Here is a 24202-nt window from a genome sequence, read left to right on the forward strand (position 1 = left end):
CAACCCAGGCATGTGTCCTGACTAGGAAATGAACTGGACACCCTTTGGTTCACAGGCTGGTGCTCAATCCACTGGGCCACACCCGCCAGGGCAGATTTTGTTCTTTTTCATAAAAAAGTAATATTCCATTGTATATATGTACCATAGCTTTTTTAATCCACGCATCTATTGATGGGCACCAGTTGCTTCCATATTTTGGCTATTGTAAATAATGCTGCAATAAATATAGGGGTATATATATTCTTTTTTTAAGATTTTATTTATTTATTTTAGAGAGGGAAGGGAGGGAGAGAGAGAGAGAGAGAGAAACATCAATGTGCAGTTGCTGGGGGTCACGGCCTGCAACCCAGGCATGTACCCTGGCTGGGAATCGAACCTGTGACACTTTGGTTTGCAGCCCGTGCTCAATCCACTGAGCTACGCCAGCCAGGCATATATTCTTTTGAATTAGTGTTTCTTGTTTCTTTAAATATATACCCAGAAGTGTAACTGCTGAATTGCTGGGTCATAGGGCAGTTCCATTTTTAATTTTTTGAGGAACCTCCATACTGCTTTCCACAGTGGCTGCACCAATCTGCGTTTCTACCAACAGTGCAAAAGGGTTGCCTCTTCTCCACATGCTCACCAGCATTTGTTATTGATTTATTGATAGCCATTCTGACAGCTGTGAAGTGTATGTCATTGTGGTTTTAACGTGCATTTCTCTGACGTTGAACATCTTTTCATATGTCTATTGGCCATCCGTAAAGCATGTTCTTAGCCTTGACTCCTCCCTGTTTGTCAGAGAATAAACCTGAAGGGTCTAGATGATGTCTGACCACTCTTTCACCATGCAGTCTTTGGCAAAGTAGTTTTCTTTGAGGGATAGCCTGTGTTACAGAGAACAGAATGCTTTGTGTGTGTGTAAAAATATTTTCCCATTACTTGTAAGAAGCATGAGGCATTTTTTCCCCCCAAGATTCACTATTAGAATCTGTTTGGGTTCCTGCAAAAAATTCATGAACTGTGGGGAGCACTCTAAAGACAGGCCTCCACTTTGAATTTGTAAATCTTAAGCTAGTTTTTACTGTGTCAGCAATTTAATTCATCTACTATAGTTCACACTTTCCTGGCAGTTGCTGGCTCCATTGGCCTCTGCTTTCAGTGAGCAGCAGTTCTCCACAGTCTCCAGTCTCTTGTTTTGGGGGCACTGCTTTGCCATATAACCTTAAACTTCTCATGGATCTAAGAAGAAATGTTGTTCTTTAGATTTTTCAGTTTTTTATTGTTGTGAAGATGAGAATGGGCACTCCAAGCTATTTACATGTTTGGACAGAAACCATTCATTCACTTGTGTTGCTCTTTATTTCCGTTATGACACTATACCATTTTTAATGATTAATCCTACTGCTAGTGCCCTTATTGGTGGTTTCAAAGGTTTTCTTTTGTAGCCAGTGAATCTAAAAATATGATAATAGAATCTCTGCATTTTGAATTTCTTCCCCTCATCATCTCAAAGTTCCCCACAGTGGACAGCTATTTGTCACCTGAAAAACCTTTCCCATTGATTGCCTTGTTTTATCATTGTCCTTCAGAAAAGTATTTTATTTATTTTTAGAGATATGGGAAGGGAAGGAAAAAGACAGGGAGAGAAACATTGATGTGTGACAGATACTTCAGTGGGTTGCCTCTTGCACACCCCCACCTGGACGCCTGGCCTGCAACCCAGGCATGTGCCCTGATGGGGAATTGAACCGGTGACCTTCTGGTTCACAGGCACTTAATCCACTGAGCCACACCAGCCAGAGCTATCATTGCCCTTTTTTAAAAAAGATTTTATTTATTATTAGAGAGAGGGGAGTGGTGGGAGAAAGAGAGGATGAGAAACGTCAGTGCAAGAAAGTTTAATTGGTTGCCTCCTGTACGCACCCTGACTGGATGTCAAACCAGCGAGTCTTTACTTTGCAGGATGATGCTCCACCAACTGAGCACACCGGTCAGGGCTATCGTTCCCCTTTTGAGGGCTGGACATCTTACTTAAAATAGGACCAAATGTCAAGACTATGTTACCACATGCATCAAATGAAGAGAAAAATTATTACTCAAAGGTACCTTCTAAAAGGTACCTTCATATAGGTGGCTTCCACAAAGAAGAATGGGTTGGCCCTTTAAGATGTGTAGGATTAGAGGCTGGAAATATTCAAGGTTAGACTCTTTTACCTGCTCACTCAAAGGGAGACGTGTCAACATCATAGGTTTCCCTACGTGGGTCGAGCAGGGTGTGCAGGTGTCTACACTAATTAAAGGTCAAATATCAAAAGTGAGCTCAGCACCCTTATTGAAGTTCTCTCCTGGGCTTTTTTTTCTCCTGAGCTTTGTTGACTGAACTGTGTCACATCGCCTTTAAAAGAATTTGAACATAAATTAAAAGGCAGGTAAAAAGCACCAATGATATATTATAACTAAACTGTGAAACCTAACAAAACCCGTTTGAGTCCAGTCATCCTCGGGTGTTGGAGAGATCCAAGAGAGTATGGTTCCAGAACGGTTCTAATTGCTTAGTAATGTTATTTCGACTGTGTTGTGGTTTTGGTGGCACCTTCCCAGGGTAGCCCACCCATGTGCGGCCAGCAGCCATTTTAGGGGAACATGACTCTCTCTGGTTGCTACTAAATACACCAAATCCAAGATGTCATCAGCTACTGCAGGGTTTTCTGTCAAGGACACCATCTGAATCATTAGCTGTGATATGTATTTTTTTGTGTGTTTTTGACATTACCACATTGGCATTAATGGGTTGCTTGTTGAATGATCGTCACGTGTGCCCAGGTCAGCGCCAGTGCCTCCCAGGACAATGAGTGCATGAGCATAATTGGTAGGAAGTCAGCCCGTTTGTGGTGGATGGGTGGAGGGGCTTTGAAGAAATGTGGTGAAAATGAAATAGATACACAGGACATCCCAGGAGTGGATGTAGGAGTTGTGGCTGGGACACACTGTTCCAATAAACCAAAGATCTGTAGGAGAGACCATTCTGACTGAAATGTCTGGTAAGCCTGACGATCAGAACAACAGCAACAGGCTCTAACGACTGAGCACTGAATCTAAGTAATGCCTCAAACAGCAGGAAGATCCATTTAGAAGCAAGGTTCCTCCTAACAATTAGGCCAACCTGTGAGAGTGGAGGAGGGTCATAAGAGAGATGCAAGGTTCATGGAATGCCTTCTTTTAAGAGCCCAGTGTTCCATTTTAATTTCTAGACTGTCTTTCTTAAGTGCCTGCTTTTTGACTTTAGTAGGATCATGTATGATAGGACGAGTAATTTGTCTATGAGTTTCTACCATGGTGTGAGCGCAGCAAGCAGCCCAGCAGATGTGGTGAGGGGCTACTAAAAACCATATTTGCCGTTAGCTGTAGGGACCCTTTCCTTGGTATGGAAAGTATGTTCATTATATTACCAGTGGTGCATTTTCTTACATTAGGTGCATTTGTCAGTCACTAAATGAGCCATGGCAAAGGAAGGAAGTTTCTTCAATTTTGCCTAGAACTTTAGGTACGAGGTCTTTAAATGCGTTAGTATTGTGTGGGCCCACAGAGCCAAGGTTAACAGCATCATATCAGAGGTGTCAGTATATGTGTCAGACACAAATCTAACTCAATTTATTTCCCTGAGCGTTAAAATGACCCTCTACAGACTGAGGTTTGATGTATGCAGACTTACAAGTGGACTTGACTTGACTTGACTTGGTTGTTGTGAAGCAAGATATTCCCGGAGCCCTGGGCAGTGTGGTTCAGTTGGTTGGAGCATCATCCCATAACTGAAAGGTTATGGGTTTGATTCCTGGTCAGGGCAAATACCTAGCTTGCAGGTTTGATCTTTGATCCCCAATCCCTGGTCTGGGCACATATGGGAGGCAACTGATCGATGCTTCTCTCTCACATCAATGTTTCTCTGACTCTCCCTTCCTTTTTCTAAAAGCAGTGAAACAGAAAAGATATTCCCAGAGTTTATGCCAAAGAAGTGACATTAGTAAGGAGTTGTTGCTATTGGTGGGATGAGACAGCTACATATTGGCAGAGGCTAAAGGAGCTATAAAATTGTGTAAATGAGTTCAATTCTTGGCCAGGGAGTTCTCTAATCCTAACATGAGTGCCTGCAGTTTAACTAACGGATCTGCTGTTTGTGTCCAATCTTTGATCAGGGATGGCCTGTTTGAACTAGGGACAAAATACAGCATCTCTGCAGGGAGTCCATCAGGTGTGGTGGGAGCACACTGTCTATAAAATTTATGAATTTTCTCATCATTCATATGCTTCTCAGAGACTCCCAAAGTGGCCAATATGTCTAGAAAAGTGACCTTTAGAACAGACTGCATGAATGTGAAGGAAACACACTTCCCCTGGTAGGTGGGATATACCAGGGGCACCACTTTCAGCACTGTGCTGTAAGTACTAGCATCTCTTCAATGAGAAGTATAGTTAGGAAGCCTGAGGGTCCTGCATTCGTGACCCAAGGCAAAATTGGTAGCAGGCGACAGAGCAGACCAACTGAGGGCCTGGGAGGGACTCCATGACAAAAAGATCTCGTCAGTTGTCAGTGTTGGCTGCTCTAACTGTATGTGGCATGGGCGGAGGAAAACAGTCTTTGAATAAGAATGCCCTGGGTAATTTATGTCCACCATGGCTGGTCTGCAGAGTCTTGGATGGTTCTATAGTAAAAAGCTTGGGAGAGAAAGGCTAGTCGAGTGACTTATGTCAACAAATTCTACAGCCATTTGGAAGTGTTGTGGGATTAAGTGAGGAAGCAGATCTGGTAAACACGTGACAGCTGTGACTGAAGGGAATCAGCTCATCACCCATGTCCTGCCACTAACTGTCATTCTTCTGGCTCTCAGCCTCCTGGTGTTGCCAAGGAGAAATCAGTATGAAAACAATAATTCACATAAAACTATCATATACTCGCACACATAAAAAATGTACTATGATGGTTTCTTAGTGTGAAAGTGAAAAAAAGGCTCCTATACCCACCAGTCGCCAAAAGCAGCTTTCTCAGTAAGAAAGGTAGAGTATATACAGAATGGACTAAATATATCTAGAAACTGTCACAAAACTAGTAGGAAAATCCCAACAAAAACCAAACTTAGACTTTTCAATGTCCCCCTAACACTCAACAAACAGAACATTATCACAAAATTAAACTGTCTATTAGAAATACACTTCAATTCACCTATGACTCTAACAGGTTTCAAAATGGAAATATAAAATACTATTCACTGATTTAAAGAAGGAATACTACCTATAGTCTTATATATTATTTATTGTTGAATGATGACTCACAGAATTATCTGAATATTCAGTTCTGAAAATAATTAGTAGAAATCCACAGTCCAACAATGTACTTTAAGGAGGCTTGATAAACAGAATATACTTACATTTATAATAATTTTTTCATGTTGAAAGTCTTCTAGAACATTACACATGAATTTCCACCGAGCTTTCTCATGTTACATTTATATTTCTTTTTTTTTCACATGTAGGAATGTGGATCAGATTTTCTTACGCTGTTTACATTCAAGAAGACAAATCCTGTGAGTCTTTTTGTGCCTTCGGAAGGAACTGGGATAATTAAAGGATTTCCCACATTCTTTGCATTCATATGGTTTCTCTCCAGTGTGACTTCTTGTATGTACTTGGAAACCTAGCTGAGAAGAAAAAGCTTTACCACATTGCTTACATTCATAGGGTTTTTCTCCAGTGTGACTTCTCTCATGTATTTTTAAATAACTGTGATCTCTGAAGGCTTTACCACAGTGTTTACATGCACAGGGTTTCTCTCCAGTGTGAGTCATTTCATGCCTGCGTAATGTACTGGGAAAATAAAATGCTAACCCACATTCCTTACATTGATAAGGTCTATTTACATCATGTACTCGCATGTGTGCTCGAACGCGTGATGGATAAATGAAGGCTTTCCCACATTCCTTACACTGATATGGTCTATTTCCAGCATGTATTTTCACATGTGACCGAAATCCAGATGGATTCCTGAAGGCTTTGCCACATTGCATACATTCATAGGGTTTCTCCCCTGTGTGCAGTCTCTCGTGTATCTTTAAGGCTTTGCTACTGCCTAGGGCTTTCCCACATTCCTTGCATTCATGGGGTTTCTCTCCAGTATGAGTTTCTCTGTGTAATTGTAAGTAATGGTAATAACCAAAAGCTTTACCACATTTAATTTCAGAGGATTTCTCTCTCTTGTGATTTCTTTCATGTAATTGGAAACCTCGATGACAAATGAAACCTTTACCACACTGCTTACACTCATAGGGTTTCTCTCCCTTGTGATTTCTTCTTACATGTATTTCGAAACCTTGATGAGAACTGAAAGCATTACCACATTTCTTACATTCATAAGGCTTCTTTCCTTTGTGATATCTTTCATGTACTTGAAAACCTCGACGAGAATTGAAAAATTTATCACATTGTTTACATTCATAGAGTTTCTCTCCTGTGTGAATCTTTTCATGTGCTTGAAAAGTATGAGGATATCTAAAGACTTTTCCACATTGTTTACATTCATAGGGATTCTCTCCTTGATGATATCTTTGATGTGCTTGGAAACCTCGTTGAGAATTGAAAGCTTTTCCACATTGCTTACATTTGTAGGATTTCTCTCCTGTGTGAGTCCTTTCATGTGATTGAAAAGCACGGTGATATCTAAAGACTTTTCCACATCGTTTACATTTATAAGGACCATATATATTGTGCATTGCCATGTGTCTTCGAAAACTTGTGAGCCACATGAAAGGTTTCCCACATTCCTCACATTCATATTGTTTTTCTCCTGTGTGAATCCTTCTGTGTATTTGCAAAGTTGCACGAAAACGGAAGGCTTTCCCACACTCCTTACAATGATAGGTTTTCTCTTCAGTGTGCATCCTTTGATGTATTTTAAATAAACTTGAAAAAATAAAAGCTTTCCCACAAAGCTTACATTTATATGGCCTCTCTCCATATTTCAGATACTCGTATGGTTTTTGTCCAGTGTGACACCTGATGTGCCAATTAAGGGAAAAATGATGTGTGAAGACTTTCCCACATGTATCACACTCATGTGGTTTCACTCCAGTAGTTTTCTTGTTCAGACTCAGATTTGAGATAAGGCTGAAGTTTTCTTCACATTGACTACCCTCTTTACTTTCACAGAGTCTTTCTACCATTTGATTTCTGCAAAAAAAAAATGAGAAGCACATTACAAGTAATTTTTTAAATAATATTTTTCACAATGTTTATTAGGGTTTTAGGACAAGTGTAAGTTTCCTGCTTTGTCTGAATTCTCTGAAGCTGAATATACTAAATGCTCTCCAGGAGGACTACTCCCTTGCAATGATCAAAACAGTGATATTCATATATAAAGCTTATTAATAAGTTTCCAAGTAAACTATTTTGCAAACATTGAATATTTATGTCACATATAAAGAAAGTATTTCTGGTAAAAATTCTTAAGAATAACCAAATTTGGCCCTGGCTGGGTGGCTCAGTTGGTTGGAGCATCATCGCGTACACCAAAGGCTGCAGGTTAGATCCGCAGTCAGGGCACATGCCTCAGTGGCAGTTTCAATCCCCGGTTGGGGTGTATATGGCAGGCCACCGAAGGATGACTCTCACATAGTTGTTTCTCTTTCTCTCTCCCTCTTCCTCTCACCTTAAAATCAGTAAGCATATGCTTGGGTGAGGATTAAAAAAGAACAAAAAACAAGAATAACTAAATCTGAAGCAGGAGTTATTTATTTTGTTTCTTTTTAAAAAAAATTTACACCAGGATTCTCCCATGAGACTGTATTTTTCTGTTGTGACTGTCACTCACCTTAGTTTTCCCCCCTGGTTTTTGTCCTGATCTTCAATGTCATGATCTTCCCATTTTTTGCCTAAAATGTAGACCCAGAAAAATGATCACAAATATTAAAAATTATTACAAAATTATTAGATTCTATGTTGTTAGCTGTGACCATGCCTAGTTTATTTACCAATGTCCTTTTCCACATTTCACATCTTGGAAAAAAGATGACGAGCAAAGAATATTTGTTCTCTAACTGACCAAGTCAAGGAAAAGTTGTCATCCTTACCTACTGAGTCCAGGTTCTTGAAAGTTTCCTGCATCACATCTCTAGACAGTTTCTTCTGTGGTGGATCCAGTAAGGCCCACTCCTCCAGGGTAAAGTCCACAGCCACGTCTTCAATGGCCACAGCGTCCTAAAACATCCCAAGCATGCTTACAGTAGGGTGTGTGAGACTGACTGAACATGACAACTGGACTCCACTTATAGGAAGCTTATGTATGATTCTGTCATCTCCAAACCCTTATGCTATGACTTGATCATCAGAAGCTTACCCTCTGTCCACACTTACTTCCTTATAAATTTAACAGCATGATGGACATAGGGAAATGATTTATACACTTTTACTGTGATCACATTACATCTTATTTTTCTCTAATGGCAGGGTACAGAGCATGCTAAGGAGTGACAGAAATGCTATACAGATAAAACAAATATTTTAAGACCATTGTGAGAAAAACTCTTTCATCTTCCACATTACCCATCATTTATAGTCCTGCATGAGGCACAGGGTCATATCTGTATGAAAGTTTAATGAATAAAAAAAGGAAGCCCTTTCTTCTATTTTCATCACCAAACATGACAGTCCAAGAGACCAGTAAAAATCCAACATTTAATGAGGTGCAGCTGGCCATTATCGCCCCTAAAGTGCACCAGGCCTCTAGAAGTAGTCAGACACAGCTGGCAAAATTGAAATATTTTTGAGAAAAAGTATTGTTTTTGCCTTGTATAATCTTTACCCCAGATTCAGTTCTGCTTTTTCAGTCCAATTCGATGGGCTAGAAGGTTGATGGGAACTTTGAGTCCAGACACGAGGAAAAAGGAACAACAGCTGAGACTACAAAATCCCTACATTCATGTGTCTCAGGGCCGCTTGGAGACAATTTTTGGCAGATATCAGCACACACAGTAACAAATATGCCAGAAGTGTTCTTTTTTTTTTTTTAAGATTTTATTTATTTTTAGAGAGGGAAGGGAGGGAGATAGAGAGAGAGAGAAACATCAATGTGCAGTTGCTGGGGGGCATGGCCTGCAACCCAGGCATGTGCCCTGACTGGGAATCGAACCTGCGACACTTTGGTTCCCAGCCCGCGCGCTCAGTCCACTGAGCTACACCAGCCAGGGCAGAAGTGTTCTTTTTTTAAAAAAAGATTTTATTATTATTATTATTTATATTTTTAGAGAGAGGAGAAAGGAGGGAGAAAGAAAGGGAGAGAAACATCAATGTGTGGCTGCCTCTCCCATGCTCCCTACCAGGAATGTGGCCCACAACCCAGACATGTGCCCCGACTGGGAATCGAACCAGCAACCCTTTGGTTTGCAGGTCGGCACTCAATCTACTGAGCCACACCAGCCAGGGCCAGAAGTGCTCTTTATGGCAGAAACAGAACACCACCCTGCACCTTCTTGACCTTGAGGATCAGTTTGAGAATTAAAAATTGCAACCGTGTCAGTGAAATCCACAAAAGTTTGAGGGTGAATCTGCCTGTGAGTATAACATACATGGATGGGAGGATTCAGCAGTGCTCTCCTTCAAAAGGACATAAGACCTCCGTTTTTACTTTGCAGTAGTATGTGTTTCCTGACCAGCCACCCTAGAGACTGCACTCCTACGTTGTCTAGTTCCCAAGCTCCCACGTGGAGTGAGGCAGCATGGTACCTCGAGCCCTGAGCATATGTCACATCCCTTTGGTGTTGACAGCACACATTGCCAAGAGTGTATGAAGGGCTTATTACCTCCACAACTGAGGTGTGTGGGGAAAAAAAGGCAGGCGTCTCCAGTAGTCATGAAATGGTTTGAGAGAGCAAGAAGAGATGCCTGGACTTTTTGTAAAGTTGAGGTCAGGGGTTGGGTTAGTTATGGTTCACATGTGAGATCAGGACCTCAGAGGGCTGAATCTCCTGCCACCTTTGAAGGAAGGAGCACCAAGGCACTCATCACTTTGTGCAGATGTGGGTCAAAGGGGAATAAGGAGGGATGAGACTGAAAAGTTGTCATCTGTCAATCATCAACTGAAGTCAGAGAATTCTGGTTTCTGATTGGACATTTCAGGAACTTGGGAGCCATCATTAATGACTTTATAGGAAAACCTTGAACAACTTTTCTTAGATCCATCAGAACACTGAGGTCACAATCAAACCACTGTCTTCAAAATTTTGAAAGAAAATAAAACAGCATTTTATGTTATACACATATTTATTGGTTTTAGAGAGAGAGGAAGGGGGAGTGAGAGAGAGAAACGTCCATCAGTTTCCTTCCATCAGCTCCCCAACTGGGGATTGAATGGCAACCTTTTGGTTTATAGGATGGTGTTCCAACCAACTGAGCCATCTGGCTAGTGCAAAATAGCATCTTAAAATATGCCCAAAATATTATGTTCTTATCAAAGCCTGTAATGCCTGTAAATATCACAAAACACAATACCCATGAACTACAGAGCAATTACAAAAGACTGAAATACACATAATGGGGATACCTGGAGGAAAACACAAAGGAATAGAACAAAATAGGTAAGTAGTAATCACTGAGCTCTTAAAATTAATCATAGTCAGCAGATTGTACAATTAAAAAGTTCAGTGAACTAAACATGAAAAACACCAGAAATGCAAACCAAGTATATCATGTTCAAACTAGAGAAAAATCAAAGATGAAAATATATTGAGAAAAGCCAGAGGAGAAAACATACTTTAGGTACAGAGAAAAAAAGATTATAATTAAATCAGACTTCTCAGAAACCATGCAAGGGAAAAGAAAAGAGTAGAGTAAAGTGTTTAAAGTGTGAAAGAAAAAAAAAACTTTCCTAGTTTGGAAAACTAAAAGTTGGTCCATTGAAAAACATTAATAAAATGATAACCATCTAGTCAAAATAATTGAGAAAAAAGAGATTACTAACATCAGAAATAAAAGGGCAAATGAACAAGACAACAAATTTAATGTCATCCAACATCCATTTATGACAATAATCTAGTAACAGAGGGAGAATTCTCTCTTCTTGAGAAAATATCACAGTGCCTATTGCTAATATCATACTTAATCATGAGAAACTAGATGCTTTTCTGGTAAGATGGGGAGAAGGGCAAGGTTTCCTTTCACCAATCCCATTCAACACTGTGCTGAAAGCCCTGGCCATGTAATAAGAAAAGGATATAAAAGGAACACAGATTGGGAAGCAACAAATAAAAATGTCTTTGTTCTATATGACATGACTGTCTAGGTAAAACATCTGCAAAAATCCCACAGTAACAGAGATGATGGCTGAAATAGCCAGGTGACTGATCTTCGACAAATAAGTAAAAGCAATGATAAGAAAAAAAGAAAGTCTTTTAAACAAACTATGTTGGACATAATACATACATACACACACATGCATATACACAAAGTGAATGTAGACAAAGAACTTAAATTTTGCCCAACAATGAACTCAGAATAGATCATATATCCAAATATAAAATGCAAAAGTAAAAACAAATCCTAGAATGTAACATATGAGAAAATTTAGCTCTGGCTGGTGTGGCTCAGTGGACTGAGTACTGGCCTGTGAACCAGAGGGTCACCAGTTTGATTCCCAGTCAGGACACATGCTTGGGTTGTGGGCCAGGTCTCCGGTGCAGGGCACACAAGAGCCACACATTGATGTTTCTCTCCCCATTTTCCCCTCTCTAGAAATAAATAAATAAAATCTTAAAAAATAAAAAGAAAGAAAATCTAGGTGACCTTGTATTTAGTAGTACATTTTTAGATAAGAGCTAAAAAAAGTTTCACTTTATTAATATGAAAAACTCCTGTGTGTGAAGAGTGTTAACTGAATGAAAAGACAAGTCACAGAGTAGGAGAAAATCTTTTGTAAAAAACTTATCTGATGAATGACGGATATCCAAAATAATCAAAGAACTCTTAAAACTGAACAATGAGAATACAAAGAAGCCAATTAAAAATGGACAAAATACCCTGGCTGGGTAGCTCAGTTGGTTAGAGTGTGTCCAGATATGCGAAGGTTGCAGGTTCAATTCCTGGATCAGGGCACATTCAGGATCAACCAATGAATTCATAAACAGGTGGAGCGACAAATCAAGGCCTGTCTATCTGTCTGTCTCTCCAATGAACAATTTTAAAAAGGGGAGAATTCACTAAAGAAAAATACAAGTGGGAAATACGCAATATGAAAACATGGTCATTGCATTGGGAGATTACAAATAAAACAATGAGATATCACCATATACTTATTTTCTGGCCTTATTCTCTCATTCAACTACATTATAAAAGCCCAAGTTCTAATGGAAACTAGAATCAAACGGCTGCAATATTCGAGGGAGAAAGGAATTTAATGGAACCCTCCTCAAAAACATGAGAATGAAAACAGGTGAGCAGCCTGCTTCCCTACATTTCAGAAGGAAACTCACACTCAGGCAAACATAATTACTGACTTGGGGTCTAGGTGCCCCCGATTGAGATAGAACCACTGGAGTGTGTCAGCGCCTGGGGAAGGAGGGGAGGGACACCGAGCAGCCCCAGGAAGAAACGCAGGCGCTCCACACACCCTCCCCTCTCCTGCAAGCATGGAAGTGCTCCCTCCCTGGGGCTTCCATTCTCACAAGTGAGGCAACTCTCAGCTTGCTATTGTTTAATGTTTTGACCTAAATGTAACTCCCCAAATCATAAACTCCGTTGTCCACCTGATCTTCACAGACGTCTCCACTTGCAAAAAATACGCCTTGAGCACACCTAAACTGTTGTTGCAAAATTCAAACACAAGTTCTAAAAATGTCTAGACTAAAGAAACAACAACCGCAGAAAGGATGCTATCTCCACTCCCCCTCCTTGGGCATGTGCATTCCCAGCTTTCCAGGTGTCTGCAGTTTTCCTCAGTGTACCAGCTCCTTCCATGGTGGGTGTGAGAGGAAAGACACCTGCAGGGGGAGGCTCCCCAGGAAGAACAACTGGGCCTTTCAGCACTTCCCTGTGCAGGCTCAGAGGGGCCTTAGCGTCACTGGCCAAGGGCTGCTGCTCCCCACTGAGAAGCCTGGTACCACCTGATCAATATATAAATTACATAAAACCTGACATTTGAACAAGCCAGCAAAATCACTCAAACCCAGTGATAATGTGGAAAGGGGGGTAAGAAAATAGTAACTCACTTTTCCTAGTTAAACCAGGAAAGCCCAAGTATCTGTTCTATGCTGAAAAAAAAAAGGTGTCAGTTAATTCTATTTCCATGACAAGACATTGTTTTGTAATAATTAATCACACTTGAACACATCTGCTCTGCAAGTCTAAGCTCTGGAATTTCATTTGAAAGCACCAAAAAGTAAAGAACATAGGAACCTCAGAAACTCACTACATGCTGAAGGGAAGAAAACGGTGAAATCAGAATTCTTAACAAATGAATTGGTAATACTGGATTTTTTTTCCTGAACTTCATCACTCTCTTGCCTTTTTGAAACTAGTTTATACTATCTTTCAAGCTCTATTGATTAAATACATTCCACCCTCACCGAAAAAGGAAAACTTAAATCAATAAATTTCACCAGGGTGTCATACCCAGGGAGAAGCAGGGCTAACAGGGTAGATTACCCAGGAAAGATTTTAAAAGATCCTCCACCCAAAGGACTTCCCACAGGATGTCTGTGCCCAGGGAAGGTCCTGGGGGTGAGGAACGGGGATCTCCTCTCATGCAAAATATTCAGAGAAAAAAGTATGTCTTTAAAAAATAGCCATTCATAACTATGTGGAGAAAAGGTTAAACAAGTAAAATACTGGACTGTTTCAGACGCACCACGGATGACATTGTAGATCAGGTAAGGGACGCGCCATTTGGGAACAAGGAGAGGGACTTGGAAATTAAGGGATTTATTACCAGCCCCAGGTAGGGCTTAGCGAGGGGAACTGGGTCGTGGATTTGATACCCTGCTCCCCCAACCTTTGAAAACTCGGGAAAATACGAGTGTTAATGGGGAGAAAGCAGGAACTCAGGATGCCACCACCACAGCTCCTCCCACGCACAAACTCGGGAGTCGGACTTAACGACTGTCCCCTTACGACCCTCGCCGTGGCCGCACCATCTGTGAAGCAGCGGGGCTGCAGGCTTAGAGCTGCCAGCGCAGCTTCTAGGCTGGGCCGAATTGGACGCGAAGGGACTGGACAGGACGCCCGGGGTCTGGGCCCGCTGCCAGCCAGATAAGATGCAGGTACCAGCGGTGGCCCGGGACCCTGAGGTAGGCGGACTCGAGCCTGACCGCTGGGAGGCCGGTCAGCTAGGCAGGTTCCAGCGGTTCCGACTAGCCCCAGGTCTCCATCCAGTACTCTGCCCTCATACTCACCATTTCTAGGTTTCCTGGGTCTCCCTGAGTCCTGTCTACGCCTGGTGCAGACCACAGCGCCACAGAGGCTACGCCAGGGCCGCCAGGAACCGCTCACGGTAGGGGAGCAACGAAGTGGACTAGAGCGTGGCCTGAAGGTGAAGGGACATCACAACGCCAGAACGGGCCGTCACCCCACCCCTCTGCCCCAGAGAGGCCTCTGATTGGACAGTTTATAAGTCCCTGCCCCCACGCGCCTGAGTGACAACCACGGGGAGGACCTGTGGCTTTGCTGTACCAGCTCTGTCGGAGGCCCAGAATCTGTCTCTTCCCTCCCTCCCCATCCTGCACCCCACCGACAGCTTTTAAACAGAACTTGTTCCTGGCCTGAGGCTTATTCCTTTGTCTTTTCCACAGTTCGTCGGAAGGCGTGGTCAGAGTTGCTAGCAGAATCCCTGATTCAGTTTCAAGATGATTCAGTTTCAGCAAGTACACTCGAGGGTGGGGCAGGTCAGGCCACCCTGGAATGAGAGGGTGTGATACCTTGTAGAGGGTCCAGGATTCGGCGTAAGGCTGCGATCTCACTCATAGAACTGTGACCCTTGTTTAGAAACATAGACAATCTGACCTCACCGTTTGTAACAGAGTCTGGCTCCAATTTAGTCTTGATCCTTCCAAGCCTTGAACTTCCCACCCATCCCTTTCCCAGACCTTCTCATCTGGCTCTTAAGAGAAAGAATCCTAGAGCTCTAGGCTCTGGAGCGAAGCTGGAACCCCGCCGGGCACAGGGACTCTTCTCAACCTAATCACAAGGTGTGAGATGTGTTCATTACATTCTCAGGTGTATGTTGGACACTAAAAAAAATTAATTTTAGGTCAGTTTTTCCTTGTGACCCTAGAAAACTTAAAAATGTAAGTAGATTTAATATCTCTAACATTTAATTCCTATTTTTATTGCTATAAGCAAAACTATTATAAATCATCATGTAATTTTGGGATGCACTCGGGAACTTTCCCAGTTTTACTGAGGTATAAGTAACTAGTAAAAGTATATTTAAAGATTACGCCATGATGATTTGATATACATATACTGCAGTGTACACTTTATACAGCTGTCACTCTCAGTCTTCCCATCTTCCTCTTCCCATACCCTCCCCTGGACAATCACTAATTATCTTCTGTCTCTACAGAGTTCCCTATTAGGTTCTTTCATATGCATGCCATAAAAAATATATGGTCTTCATGATTAACTTCACTCAACATAATTTTTTCAAGGCACATCCCTGTTGTAGCATATGTCAATATTTCATTTGTTTTTATGGTTGAGGAATATTTCATTGTATCAACTGAAAATCAGTATTGACTAAGTGTTTCTGTTACTGGCCTGCTGGGTTCTTGTGATCTCCTAGGATAGAAATCAAAAGAGATCACCTGAAACCAATATACAGTTTTGGCTGGGAGTCAAACCAGGGTCTCCTACATGGCAGGTGACAATTCTACCACTAAACAATCCTGGGTTCTTAAGAAACCCCAAGATAGAAATTGAGAGAGTTCATCACAAGAATTAGGGCTCAGGTGAAGGTTTATTAAATAGCTCGTACACTAAGGGAGACAATACTGAAAGGGAAAAGGAGAAATGTTGCTCTCCGACAAAAGCCAAGGAACAGTTTTGAGGCGGGAAAAATGATGTCTGTGACGTTTAAGTATATAGACTTTGGGTGCCTTCGCAGTGGAACTAGGTGCTTCTCTTGGCAGGGTGTATCTCATTAGCATGGGGTTAAATCTTCATCAGGGTGTGTTTTTTAGCATTTAAATGAGAGAGGGTCACCAACTGCCCCCCCCCAAAAAAACCCAGTCTTTTTTGCAAGTCACATGTGTGACTTGAAAGACACAAAATTTAAACTCGTCAAAGTAAATCTTGCAGACAGCAGTGTCCTTCAGTCTAGCAGCTAATTGTCTTTACAGCACAGGTGGCAAACACAAGGCTTTTGGGCCGAATCCAGCCTTCCACCTTGTGTTATCCCGCCCGAAACCTTGTTTCTACCAGGGGGCAGCACCGAGCTCTTGCTTAACTGTTAAAGAGTAGTTATATTTATACAGTCCTAAAATTACATTCGGCCCTTTGAAGACAACTGCAAGGCTGATGTGGCCCCTGGTGAAAATGAGTTTGACACCCCTGCTATGGAGGGAAGACCTTAGGATTGATTAATGAATGAGTTTTTGGATTCCTGACAGCTGGCCCTGGGGAGTAGCCTGCCTACTTCATTTTGTCTCCAAAAAGGATTTATTTGGGACAAAAGAAAGAAATGCAATACCGTATAAGCAGACATGGCAAGCCACGTGCACACCTTGCCCAGCATGCCAAGATGGAGAAGTATTTATAGAAAGGAAAAGTGAAGTTGAGGGGAGAGGCAATTACAAACAGAGCTTTGTTGTAAGCAGAGTTATTGCTGGAGGGTTCTAGGGATGACCTAGAGTGCAAGAACTCCTCCCATAAGCCCAAGCTCCTCCCACAGAGGCTCCCGGCTGACCAGTTCCTTTACAGTCTCATTATCATCTTTATCATCCCTCCCTATTGATCAAGATCTTTCTCTGAAAGCCTCACTGACCAATAGGCAGGTCTTCCAACTTCAGCATCCTTTTGTCCCTTATTATCAGGAAGGACCTTTCCTAGGTGTTGTCTCTTGGATCAGATGGAAAGTGTATGGACCAGCAACAGCTTGTGTCCAAGGTTAACAAGCAACAGGTACAGAGCTTAATAACAAAAATTTAAAACAGAATTAGAACAACATAGTAAACTTAGTTTATATGGTGAATTTAAATCAGGAGCTCAAACCTGCAGGTAATAAAACAAAAATCATGATTATCTTGGATAGATCAAAGTTTTTTTAAAAAACATTTTATTTATTTTTTTGAGGGGGGAAAGAAGAAAGAAAAAGGAGAGAAACATTGATGTGTGAGGTTCGGTTGCCTCTCACATACTGCCAACTGGGGACCTCACCTGCAACCCGGGCATGTGCCCTGACTGGGAATCCAACCAAAGGCCGGTGCTCAATCCACTGCGCCACTCCAGCCAGGGCTAGATCAAAGTTCTTGATGACACATTCAATAACCAGAAAACCAGGGAACCCTCCTTTCAACAATAGATTAGGAAATGTGAACAAGGCCATGTTCTTTCCAAGGAAAATAAAAAATTAAGAATAAATAATAAGAAAAAGGTTTGTATAGGCCTGATTCACTGTTCAGGGAATCACCTGTTTTAAATTTTGACAGTTTTAAGTCACGAGAGTATGTATGGTTCCAAGCAAGGTTCGGTGACTTTTTTAGGTGTGTCGCATATCCAAGACTCTGCTCCCTGGGGTTTAGCACTACAGGGTTTAGTCAATGGTACCTAATAGAGGCCCTTCCAGCAAGACTCCAGGCATGGGCCCTGACAGGGAATTGAACCAGCAAACCTTTCAGTTTGGGGATGATGCCCAACCAACTGAGCCATACCAGTCAGGTCTGGAGGGAGTCTTTTTTTAAGGTATCTTTTTCAGTATACAAAATCTCTAGGTTGTAGGATGTGGGTTTTGAGTTTTCATTTCCTTGGAGTGCACTATACAAAGATTTCACTACCAAAGCATGATTATTTTTCATTGAAGCAATTAAGCCTTTAGAGTATGTCCCCCTTTATCAACTGTGGATCAAAAGGAGCAGGAGCCAAATGCATGGGGCATCCTGTAATAATCTCAAAAGGTGAGCGCTTATGAGTTCTGAACGGGTGGGGCTGAGGGTTTTTTTACTTTTTTATTGACTTTATTGGGGCAATACTGGTTAATGAAATTATATAGGTTTCATGTGTACCGTTCTGTAACACATCATCTATATACTGTGTGTTCACCACCTCAAGGCAAGTCTTCCATCACCATTTATTCCCCCTAGATGAAATTTCAAAGGATCAACAGCAATGCTTTTGGCCAAAGTATTTGAAGAGTTACTACAAATTTTGCCAATTCAATTTTAATAACGCCATTAGTGCATTGAACTAAACTGGAGGATTGAAGGTGGGAAAAGAAAACACAGGGAAAATGTTGCAGAACTGGACAAGTAGCACAGACTTGTTGCAGCATCTTATCTGCAAAACGTGTTCCTCAATCAGTGTGGAGTTTCCTAAGCAGAAATAATCTTCTCTAAATAGGACTTCAGCCACTGTAGAGGCAGTAACTTGTCTACAGGGGAAAGCTTCAGTCTGTGAGAAATCATATATGCCATGAATAAATATACTTATATCCATGAAATGAAGGAAGCTGTATAAAATCTATTTGCCAAGCCTCAAATGGTCTTTTAAGCCTTTTAAAGTGAACAGGGTTGCATTTTGGACGGATGGGATAATTAAAGGTTGGTGCTTTTTGCAGCCTTGTTCATATCTCCCCACCAATATTAATGTGGACTGTAGTTTTGCCGGTGGGCTGTGGTTTGATGCATGTGCAGTAGTCAGGGGTGAAAATTTCAGTTTCGGGTAGGAACGGGTTATTTGGTCTGAACCAAAGCTTTCCCTTTTTATCAAACCAGCAATTGTGGGACTTTCAATCTTGTTTTTCTTTCTCTGAAGCTGATTGTTGCGCTTCTCTGGTCAATTTTTCTTTTCTTTTCTTTTAAAATTTTATTTACTTATTTTTAGAGAGAAGGGAAGGGAGGGAGGGAGAAAGAGAGAGAGAGGGAAACATTGATGGGTTGCCTCTGGTACAATGTGGTTTATTGCTCAGAGGTCTCAGACAAACATCCACCCTAATCCTCTGGGTTTTTCTCACAGGTAAAATGGGAATGTTACAAGGACTAGTGCAAGAGATAATAAGGCCCCAAGTTAGGTAATCTGCTACTATTGGCTTCATACCTTGAAGGGCCTCTTTATTTATATGATATTAATTCTGGGAAGAGGTTTTAAAGGATCAGTGCTAATCTTAATAGGAGATGCACTGTGGATTCTGCCAATGTTAGTTAAATTTTTTTTTCCATAAAAAAGATGGCAGTTGATCTGACTGGAACAACCCATAACAGTGTTCCCATATTCAGCTGCTGAACTGTCATAAACAGAATGAAAGATGTTGGAAGGCCATTTAATTCACCTAATTGTCCATTCTGACAGTTACTATCAAGTCCTAAGTGAGACAGCTGAGGGGACCTCAGATTCCAAGCGTGCCCGGTAAGGAAACTGCAGAGCTGCCACTGACCCACTGCCCCTTGCCCAGATGCCAAGGACACTGAGTAAGCCCACCACAAGAATGTTACCACCCCTCTACTCCCTGCTTGACAAAAAAGTTGGCAGAATTTTATCTCCTTTCTAACTGCTTGCTTCTTGACAGACATTAAAACCACTGCTGTGTATGCCTAGTTGAACAACCACATAGGCACAGGGATCGTTGCCAAGCAACCCAGCAGAAAAAGGGAAGTGCACACGAGCTCTCCCCTGTCTTGCCAATAAAAGCCTTTCCCTGAAGGCATTCTGGGAGCAGCCTATTCCCTTTCCCTTTTCGGTGCTGCTTCCCTTTTGCACAACTAAACCTTTGTCTGCACCGGTTTCTGGTGATCTCTTGATTTCTATCCTAAGAGACTGCAAGAACTCAGGGTGCTGTAACATAAGGTTATTTTCCCCTTTCAAGAGCAGGATCTTCCAACCTGATACTTCTCTAGGAAGTCTTGGCCTAATAAATGGGTGGGGCAGAGGAAAGAGGAGAGGGCAGTATGTATCTCTTAAAGGGTATAAACAAAAATGAATAGGTTCAGAAACATGAACCTGTTTATACGAAATCCCCACTATTTGAACTGTTTTATTACTCCGAGGCAGGGGCTGTCTTATGACAGTGGGGTTGAGCACTGAGAAGGTAGCACCAGTGTCAACAGGAATAGAAATAGTCTTCCTACCAAACTGAAGAGGAGTTTCTCCAAGCTGATTAAGAGAGGGACTGGGAAAGGCCCCGGCATGGGGGCGAGGAGAACCTTGGGAAGGTGGGTTAGAAGATTGACGGCAGCCTCTGAAGCACTGGGACCTAGGGCAATCCATGTCCCACGGTCCTGGCTCTTCACTATAACGGCCAAGTTTGAGGTCTTTGGGTTTAGGGCCTCTCCTCTGCCAAGGCCAAAAATGAACAATCTTGGCAATCTTACTTCCAGGTGGCTCATCTAAAGAATGGGCAGGCTGATGGGCCAAATTCACTCAATCTAGAGTGGAGGTGGTTTCCCATTCCATCCTGATCTTCTTACCCTTGAGGGTAAGATCTCTCTGTTCAGCCCACTGACAGTAAAAAGTTACCTGAATGGGATCAGAATCTGCAGAAAGACCAGAATTTTCCTTAAAAAGGACCTGAAGTTGATTGTAATAGTCATGAGTGGATTCACCAGACTTTGGTGAACAAGTCTGAATATTGCTTCAATCAACAGGCTTTGGGAAAGCCTTAGGAATTGCTTGGTGTAATTTTTGAGCAAGTTTTCTAGCTTCTTCCCAACAATTGGAGGTTTGCTTTTTTCTAAGTCCCATTCAGGATGTTTCCACCTGGCAATTTTCATCCAGTGTTGAGCCTGGCTTTCACCAACCACCATACAAAATAGCTGATAAAAACCAGAAAGCCCAGGCTGACAGGTCTGAATAACAATTATCAGATTCCTCAGAAAACTTGGGACGATCTTTAGTTATCTGAGGAAATACCTTAACAATGGCTTGCAACTTCAGTTGAGGGTGCTTATGCAATTGAGGCCTATTAGAATCCAAAAAGGGTTTAATCTGAAACGGGAAAATACTGGTAAGTTTAGAGGAAGAAAGAGTGGGAGAGGATTCAGGAGAAAATGGAGCCAGAGGTGGGACCACTGTGGTAGGGGAAGGCAAGACGCTGTGGGAGGTGGGCAAGAAGCCCTTGTACGCGCTGGAGAGACCCAAGGCAAATCTCCAGAGAAGTACGGGGCGGGGGGGGGTGACCAGGAGATCCTGAGACAGTGGAGTAAATGGGGAAGGACGAGACAATGCTGTAGAGGGGGAAGACATGGCTTAGAAGGCATTCTCTCTCTTTTAATATTTTCAGTAGCCTCTGCAAATTCCAAGACTTTATTTCACAAACGGGTAACTTCAGATTCTTGGTGTCATTTGGAAACCTTAAAATACTATTCTAAATAAGCATTCCTCTCAATGTAACCAATTTTAGCATTATTATTATCCACTCAGTTTTAAGAAAATTAAGTTTAGGAATCTTAGAAGTTCCCCATTGTGGCCACTGATTTTCTGAATTACTTTAATAACAACACTCCATAAAGAGATACACAGCCACCCCCACTTTCCTATTTTGTCACTTACCATCATTTCCTTTTCTTTAACACCTTTATTTTCTGCTTAGAAAACAAAGCTTACTCATTTCACCATCTCTTTTCCTACAAAAACGTAAACACCAGGAGTGCCTGCAAGAACTTTTTTCCTTGAAGCCTATTTATCCACACCCTAGAGATCCTGGAATAATTGTGTTGTGTATTTTTAATCTACACAGTCTGGCATATGAGGAATGTTGAAAAATAAGCATGAAGAGGATAGCCTCTGGGCAAAAAACGCTTCATTGGAAGAGGCATCCTGACTTTGCAAGGTATATGATAAAAGTCTTAAGTACCTTACAAAGAAGTAATTAGAAATTCTTGTTTTTATTAACATACTTATGGGAAAGCATTGAATACACTGCAAGAAATATTTCAGTATTTTGATAACAAGAAAGGCAAAAGCTATTCCAGAGAACTGGAGCTGGCCCGGTGCCCCCTGAAAGGGTTAGCTATGTCCTGTTGACGAGAAAAATGTCACACATGTCCCCGACCAGACAAAGCTACTCCATGGCCATGACGGATCAAGACAAAAACAAAGGCATTTTGTAACCATTTTTCTGTAAGTGGTGAATGAGAACAGATCCCAAAGAAGAATAAAAATAACTTAAAATCCCCTGTTTTAATATCGTAGATTGGTGCTTCTCACAAATTAGGCTTAGCATCAAGCTATTCTTTCTGCCTTCTAGGTAAGCACTTATGATCACCCAGGATAGAATAAATTTACTTCCTCATAGTATCCAATCCATAAAAATATCCTGCTTCTTTGACCAGCAATTAAATCACTTAACACAAGTCAAAATCCAATAAGAAATCCCTTTGCTGCTACTGTTACACCCAATAGCTGTTTGTGGTTTGTGAACATTATTATTACTAGAACTTATTACACCCCAATTTTTGACTACAGAGGTGATTCTGTGTCTTTGGCAGGAGGGGATTGAAAAACATATGATATAAATTTCTGGTATTATGAATAAATAAAAAACTAGTCTCACGACAAAAATTCTAACTATAATAGAATACAAATAAAAATGTTTAAGATAAACTATCTATCCCTTACTGGTGTGGCTCAGTTGGTTGGGTGTCATCCTGCAAAGTGAAATTTGCCGGTTTGATTCCCAGTCAGGACACATGCCTAGGTTGTGGGTTTGGTCCCTGGTCAAGGTGTGTGCTAGAGGCAACCGATCGATGTTTCTCTCCCTCTCTCTCCTTCCCTTACCCTTTCTCTAAAAAAATAAGATAAAATATCTAAATTTGTACACACATGATAATTTTGATTCAGAATGTATATAATTAAATGGAGAAAATGATAAGTTGATTTGAAAATATATAATTACAATAAGACATGCAATACATCCTCTCAGGAAATAAAAACCAATAATATTTCTCAGCTTACAAGTACTTATAAAATAGTTAATATAATATTTCTAAGAAAAAACTACAGAACACTCATTGGAGAAAACAGTGCCCATACGTTCAATCATGTATGCTCAAAGATAATTAAAAGCATATAGAGAGCTAACATTCTGCTATAACAGGAAACACCCAGAATGCGCCTGACATGGGAGAGGTGCCAAGTCTCACAGGAAGGACGGGGTCAGGGCAGTCAGTGCGTGCGCAGCACCGGAGCAAACTCCAGCACGGTTCTTTCGGGCCGCACCACTGCGGCCGTCAGAGTGGAATCGAACACGTGCTCACTAGCGGTATCAACAGAACAAGGGGTTTACTATACAAATTAGACCTTATACAGATACAATGTAGGGCTGAGTATAGTTAGTCCGTCAGAGAGCATTCTCTATGATGAGTCTACATTTTTTGCCTGGCAGACACATGAAGTCTTGCAGAACCCAAACTGCACTCACTGGACCTTCAACTGTAGAAGCCAAAAACTGAAATCAAATGTAAGGCAACCAGCCACTCATGGTTTTGAAGATACTATTTTTCCCCAACTATAGTTTATATTCAATATTATTCGGATGTATAGTGCAATGGTTAGATAACCATATACTTTACATCGTGTTCCCCTGATATGTCCAGTGCCCATGTGGCACTGTACACAGTTATTACCACAATATTATTGACTGCATTTCCTATGCTGTACTTTACATCCCCCTGCCCATTCTGTAACTACCAATTTATATTTCTCAGTCCCTTCACCATTTTCACCCAGTCCCCCAATTTCCCTGCCCTCTGGCAACCATCAGTCTATTCTCTATATCTAGAAGGTTTTAATTTTGTTTCTTTTGTTTTTTAGATCCACATATAAGTAAAATCATATGGTATTTGTCTTTCTCTGACTGACTTATTTCCTTTAGCATAATACCCTCTAGGTCCACCCATTTTCGACAGCAAATGATATGATTTCATTCTTTTTTATGATCAAGGAAGATATTCTTGATTGGTAGGGCAAAGAATGAAGAAAATGGTCTGGAAGCAAGTGTTAGCAAAGGCCCTATGCATCTGCCTGTCTTATCTGTATA

General features: G+C 41.4%; 1 protein-coding gene and 1 long non-coding RNA gene across 2 annotated transcripts; one reads left to right on the forward strand and one right to left on the reverse strand.

Moving 5' to 3' along the window:
* Positions 1 to 953: 953 nt before the first annotated feature.
* On the reverse strand, positions 954 to 14591 carry LOC114503449 (zinc finger protein 709-like). Its single transcript, XM_028521041.2, has 4 exons — positions 14412 to 14591; positions 8103 to 8229; positions 7844 to 7904; positions 954 to 7203 (listed from the first exon to the last, which is right to left on the reverse strand). Exons 1-4 carry the CDS (start codon positions 14412 to 14414, stop codon positions 5523 to 5525), a joined length of 1872 nt encoding a protein of 623 aa, XP_028376842.1. The 5' UTR covers positions 14415 to 14591; the 3' UTR covers positions 954 to 5522.
* Positions 13978 to 15452, forward strand: LOC118502284. The gene is made up of 2 exons (XR_004904994.1): positions 13978 to 14279; positions 14421 to 15452. It is a non-coding gene; the product is annotated as an uncharacterized LOC118502284 (long non-coding RNA).
* The last annotated feature ends 8750 nt before the right edge of the window (positions 15453 to 24202 follow it).

Source organism: Phyllostomus discolor, chromosome 8, assembly GCF_004126475.2.
Source record: "Phyllostomus discolor isolate MPI-MPIP mPhyDis1 chromosome 8, mPhyDis1.pri.v3, whole genome shotgun sequence".
Taxonomy (NCBI): Eukaryota; Metazoa; Chordata; class Mammalia; order Chiroptera; family Phyllostomidae; genus Phyllostomus; species Phyllostomus discolor.

Excerpts from the sequence above, each read along its gene's own strand:
- LOC114503449 (XM_028521041.2), bottom strand. Across the intron at positions 7,905-8,102 it reads CAAGAACCTGGACTCAGTAG|GCAAAAAATGGGAAGATCAT; the intron begins GTAAGGATGACA and ends TCTACATTTTAG. Across the intron at positions 7,204-7,843 it reads AACCAGGGGGGAAAACTAAG|AAATCAAATGGTAGAAAGAC; the intron begins GTGAGTGACAGT and ends TTTTTTTTGCAG.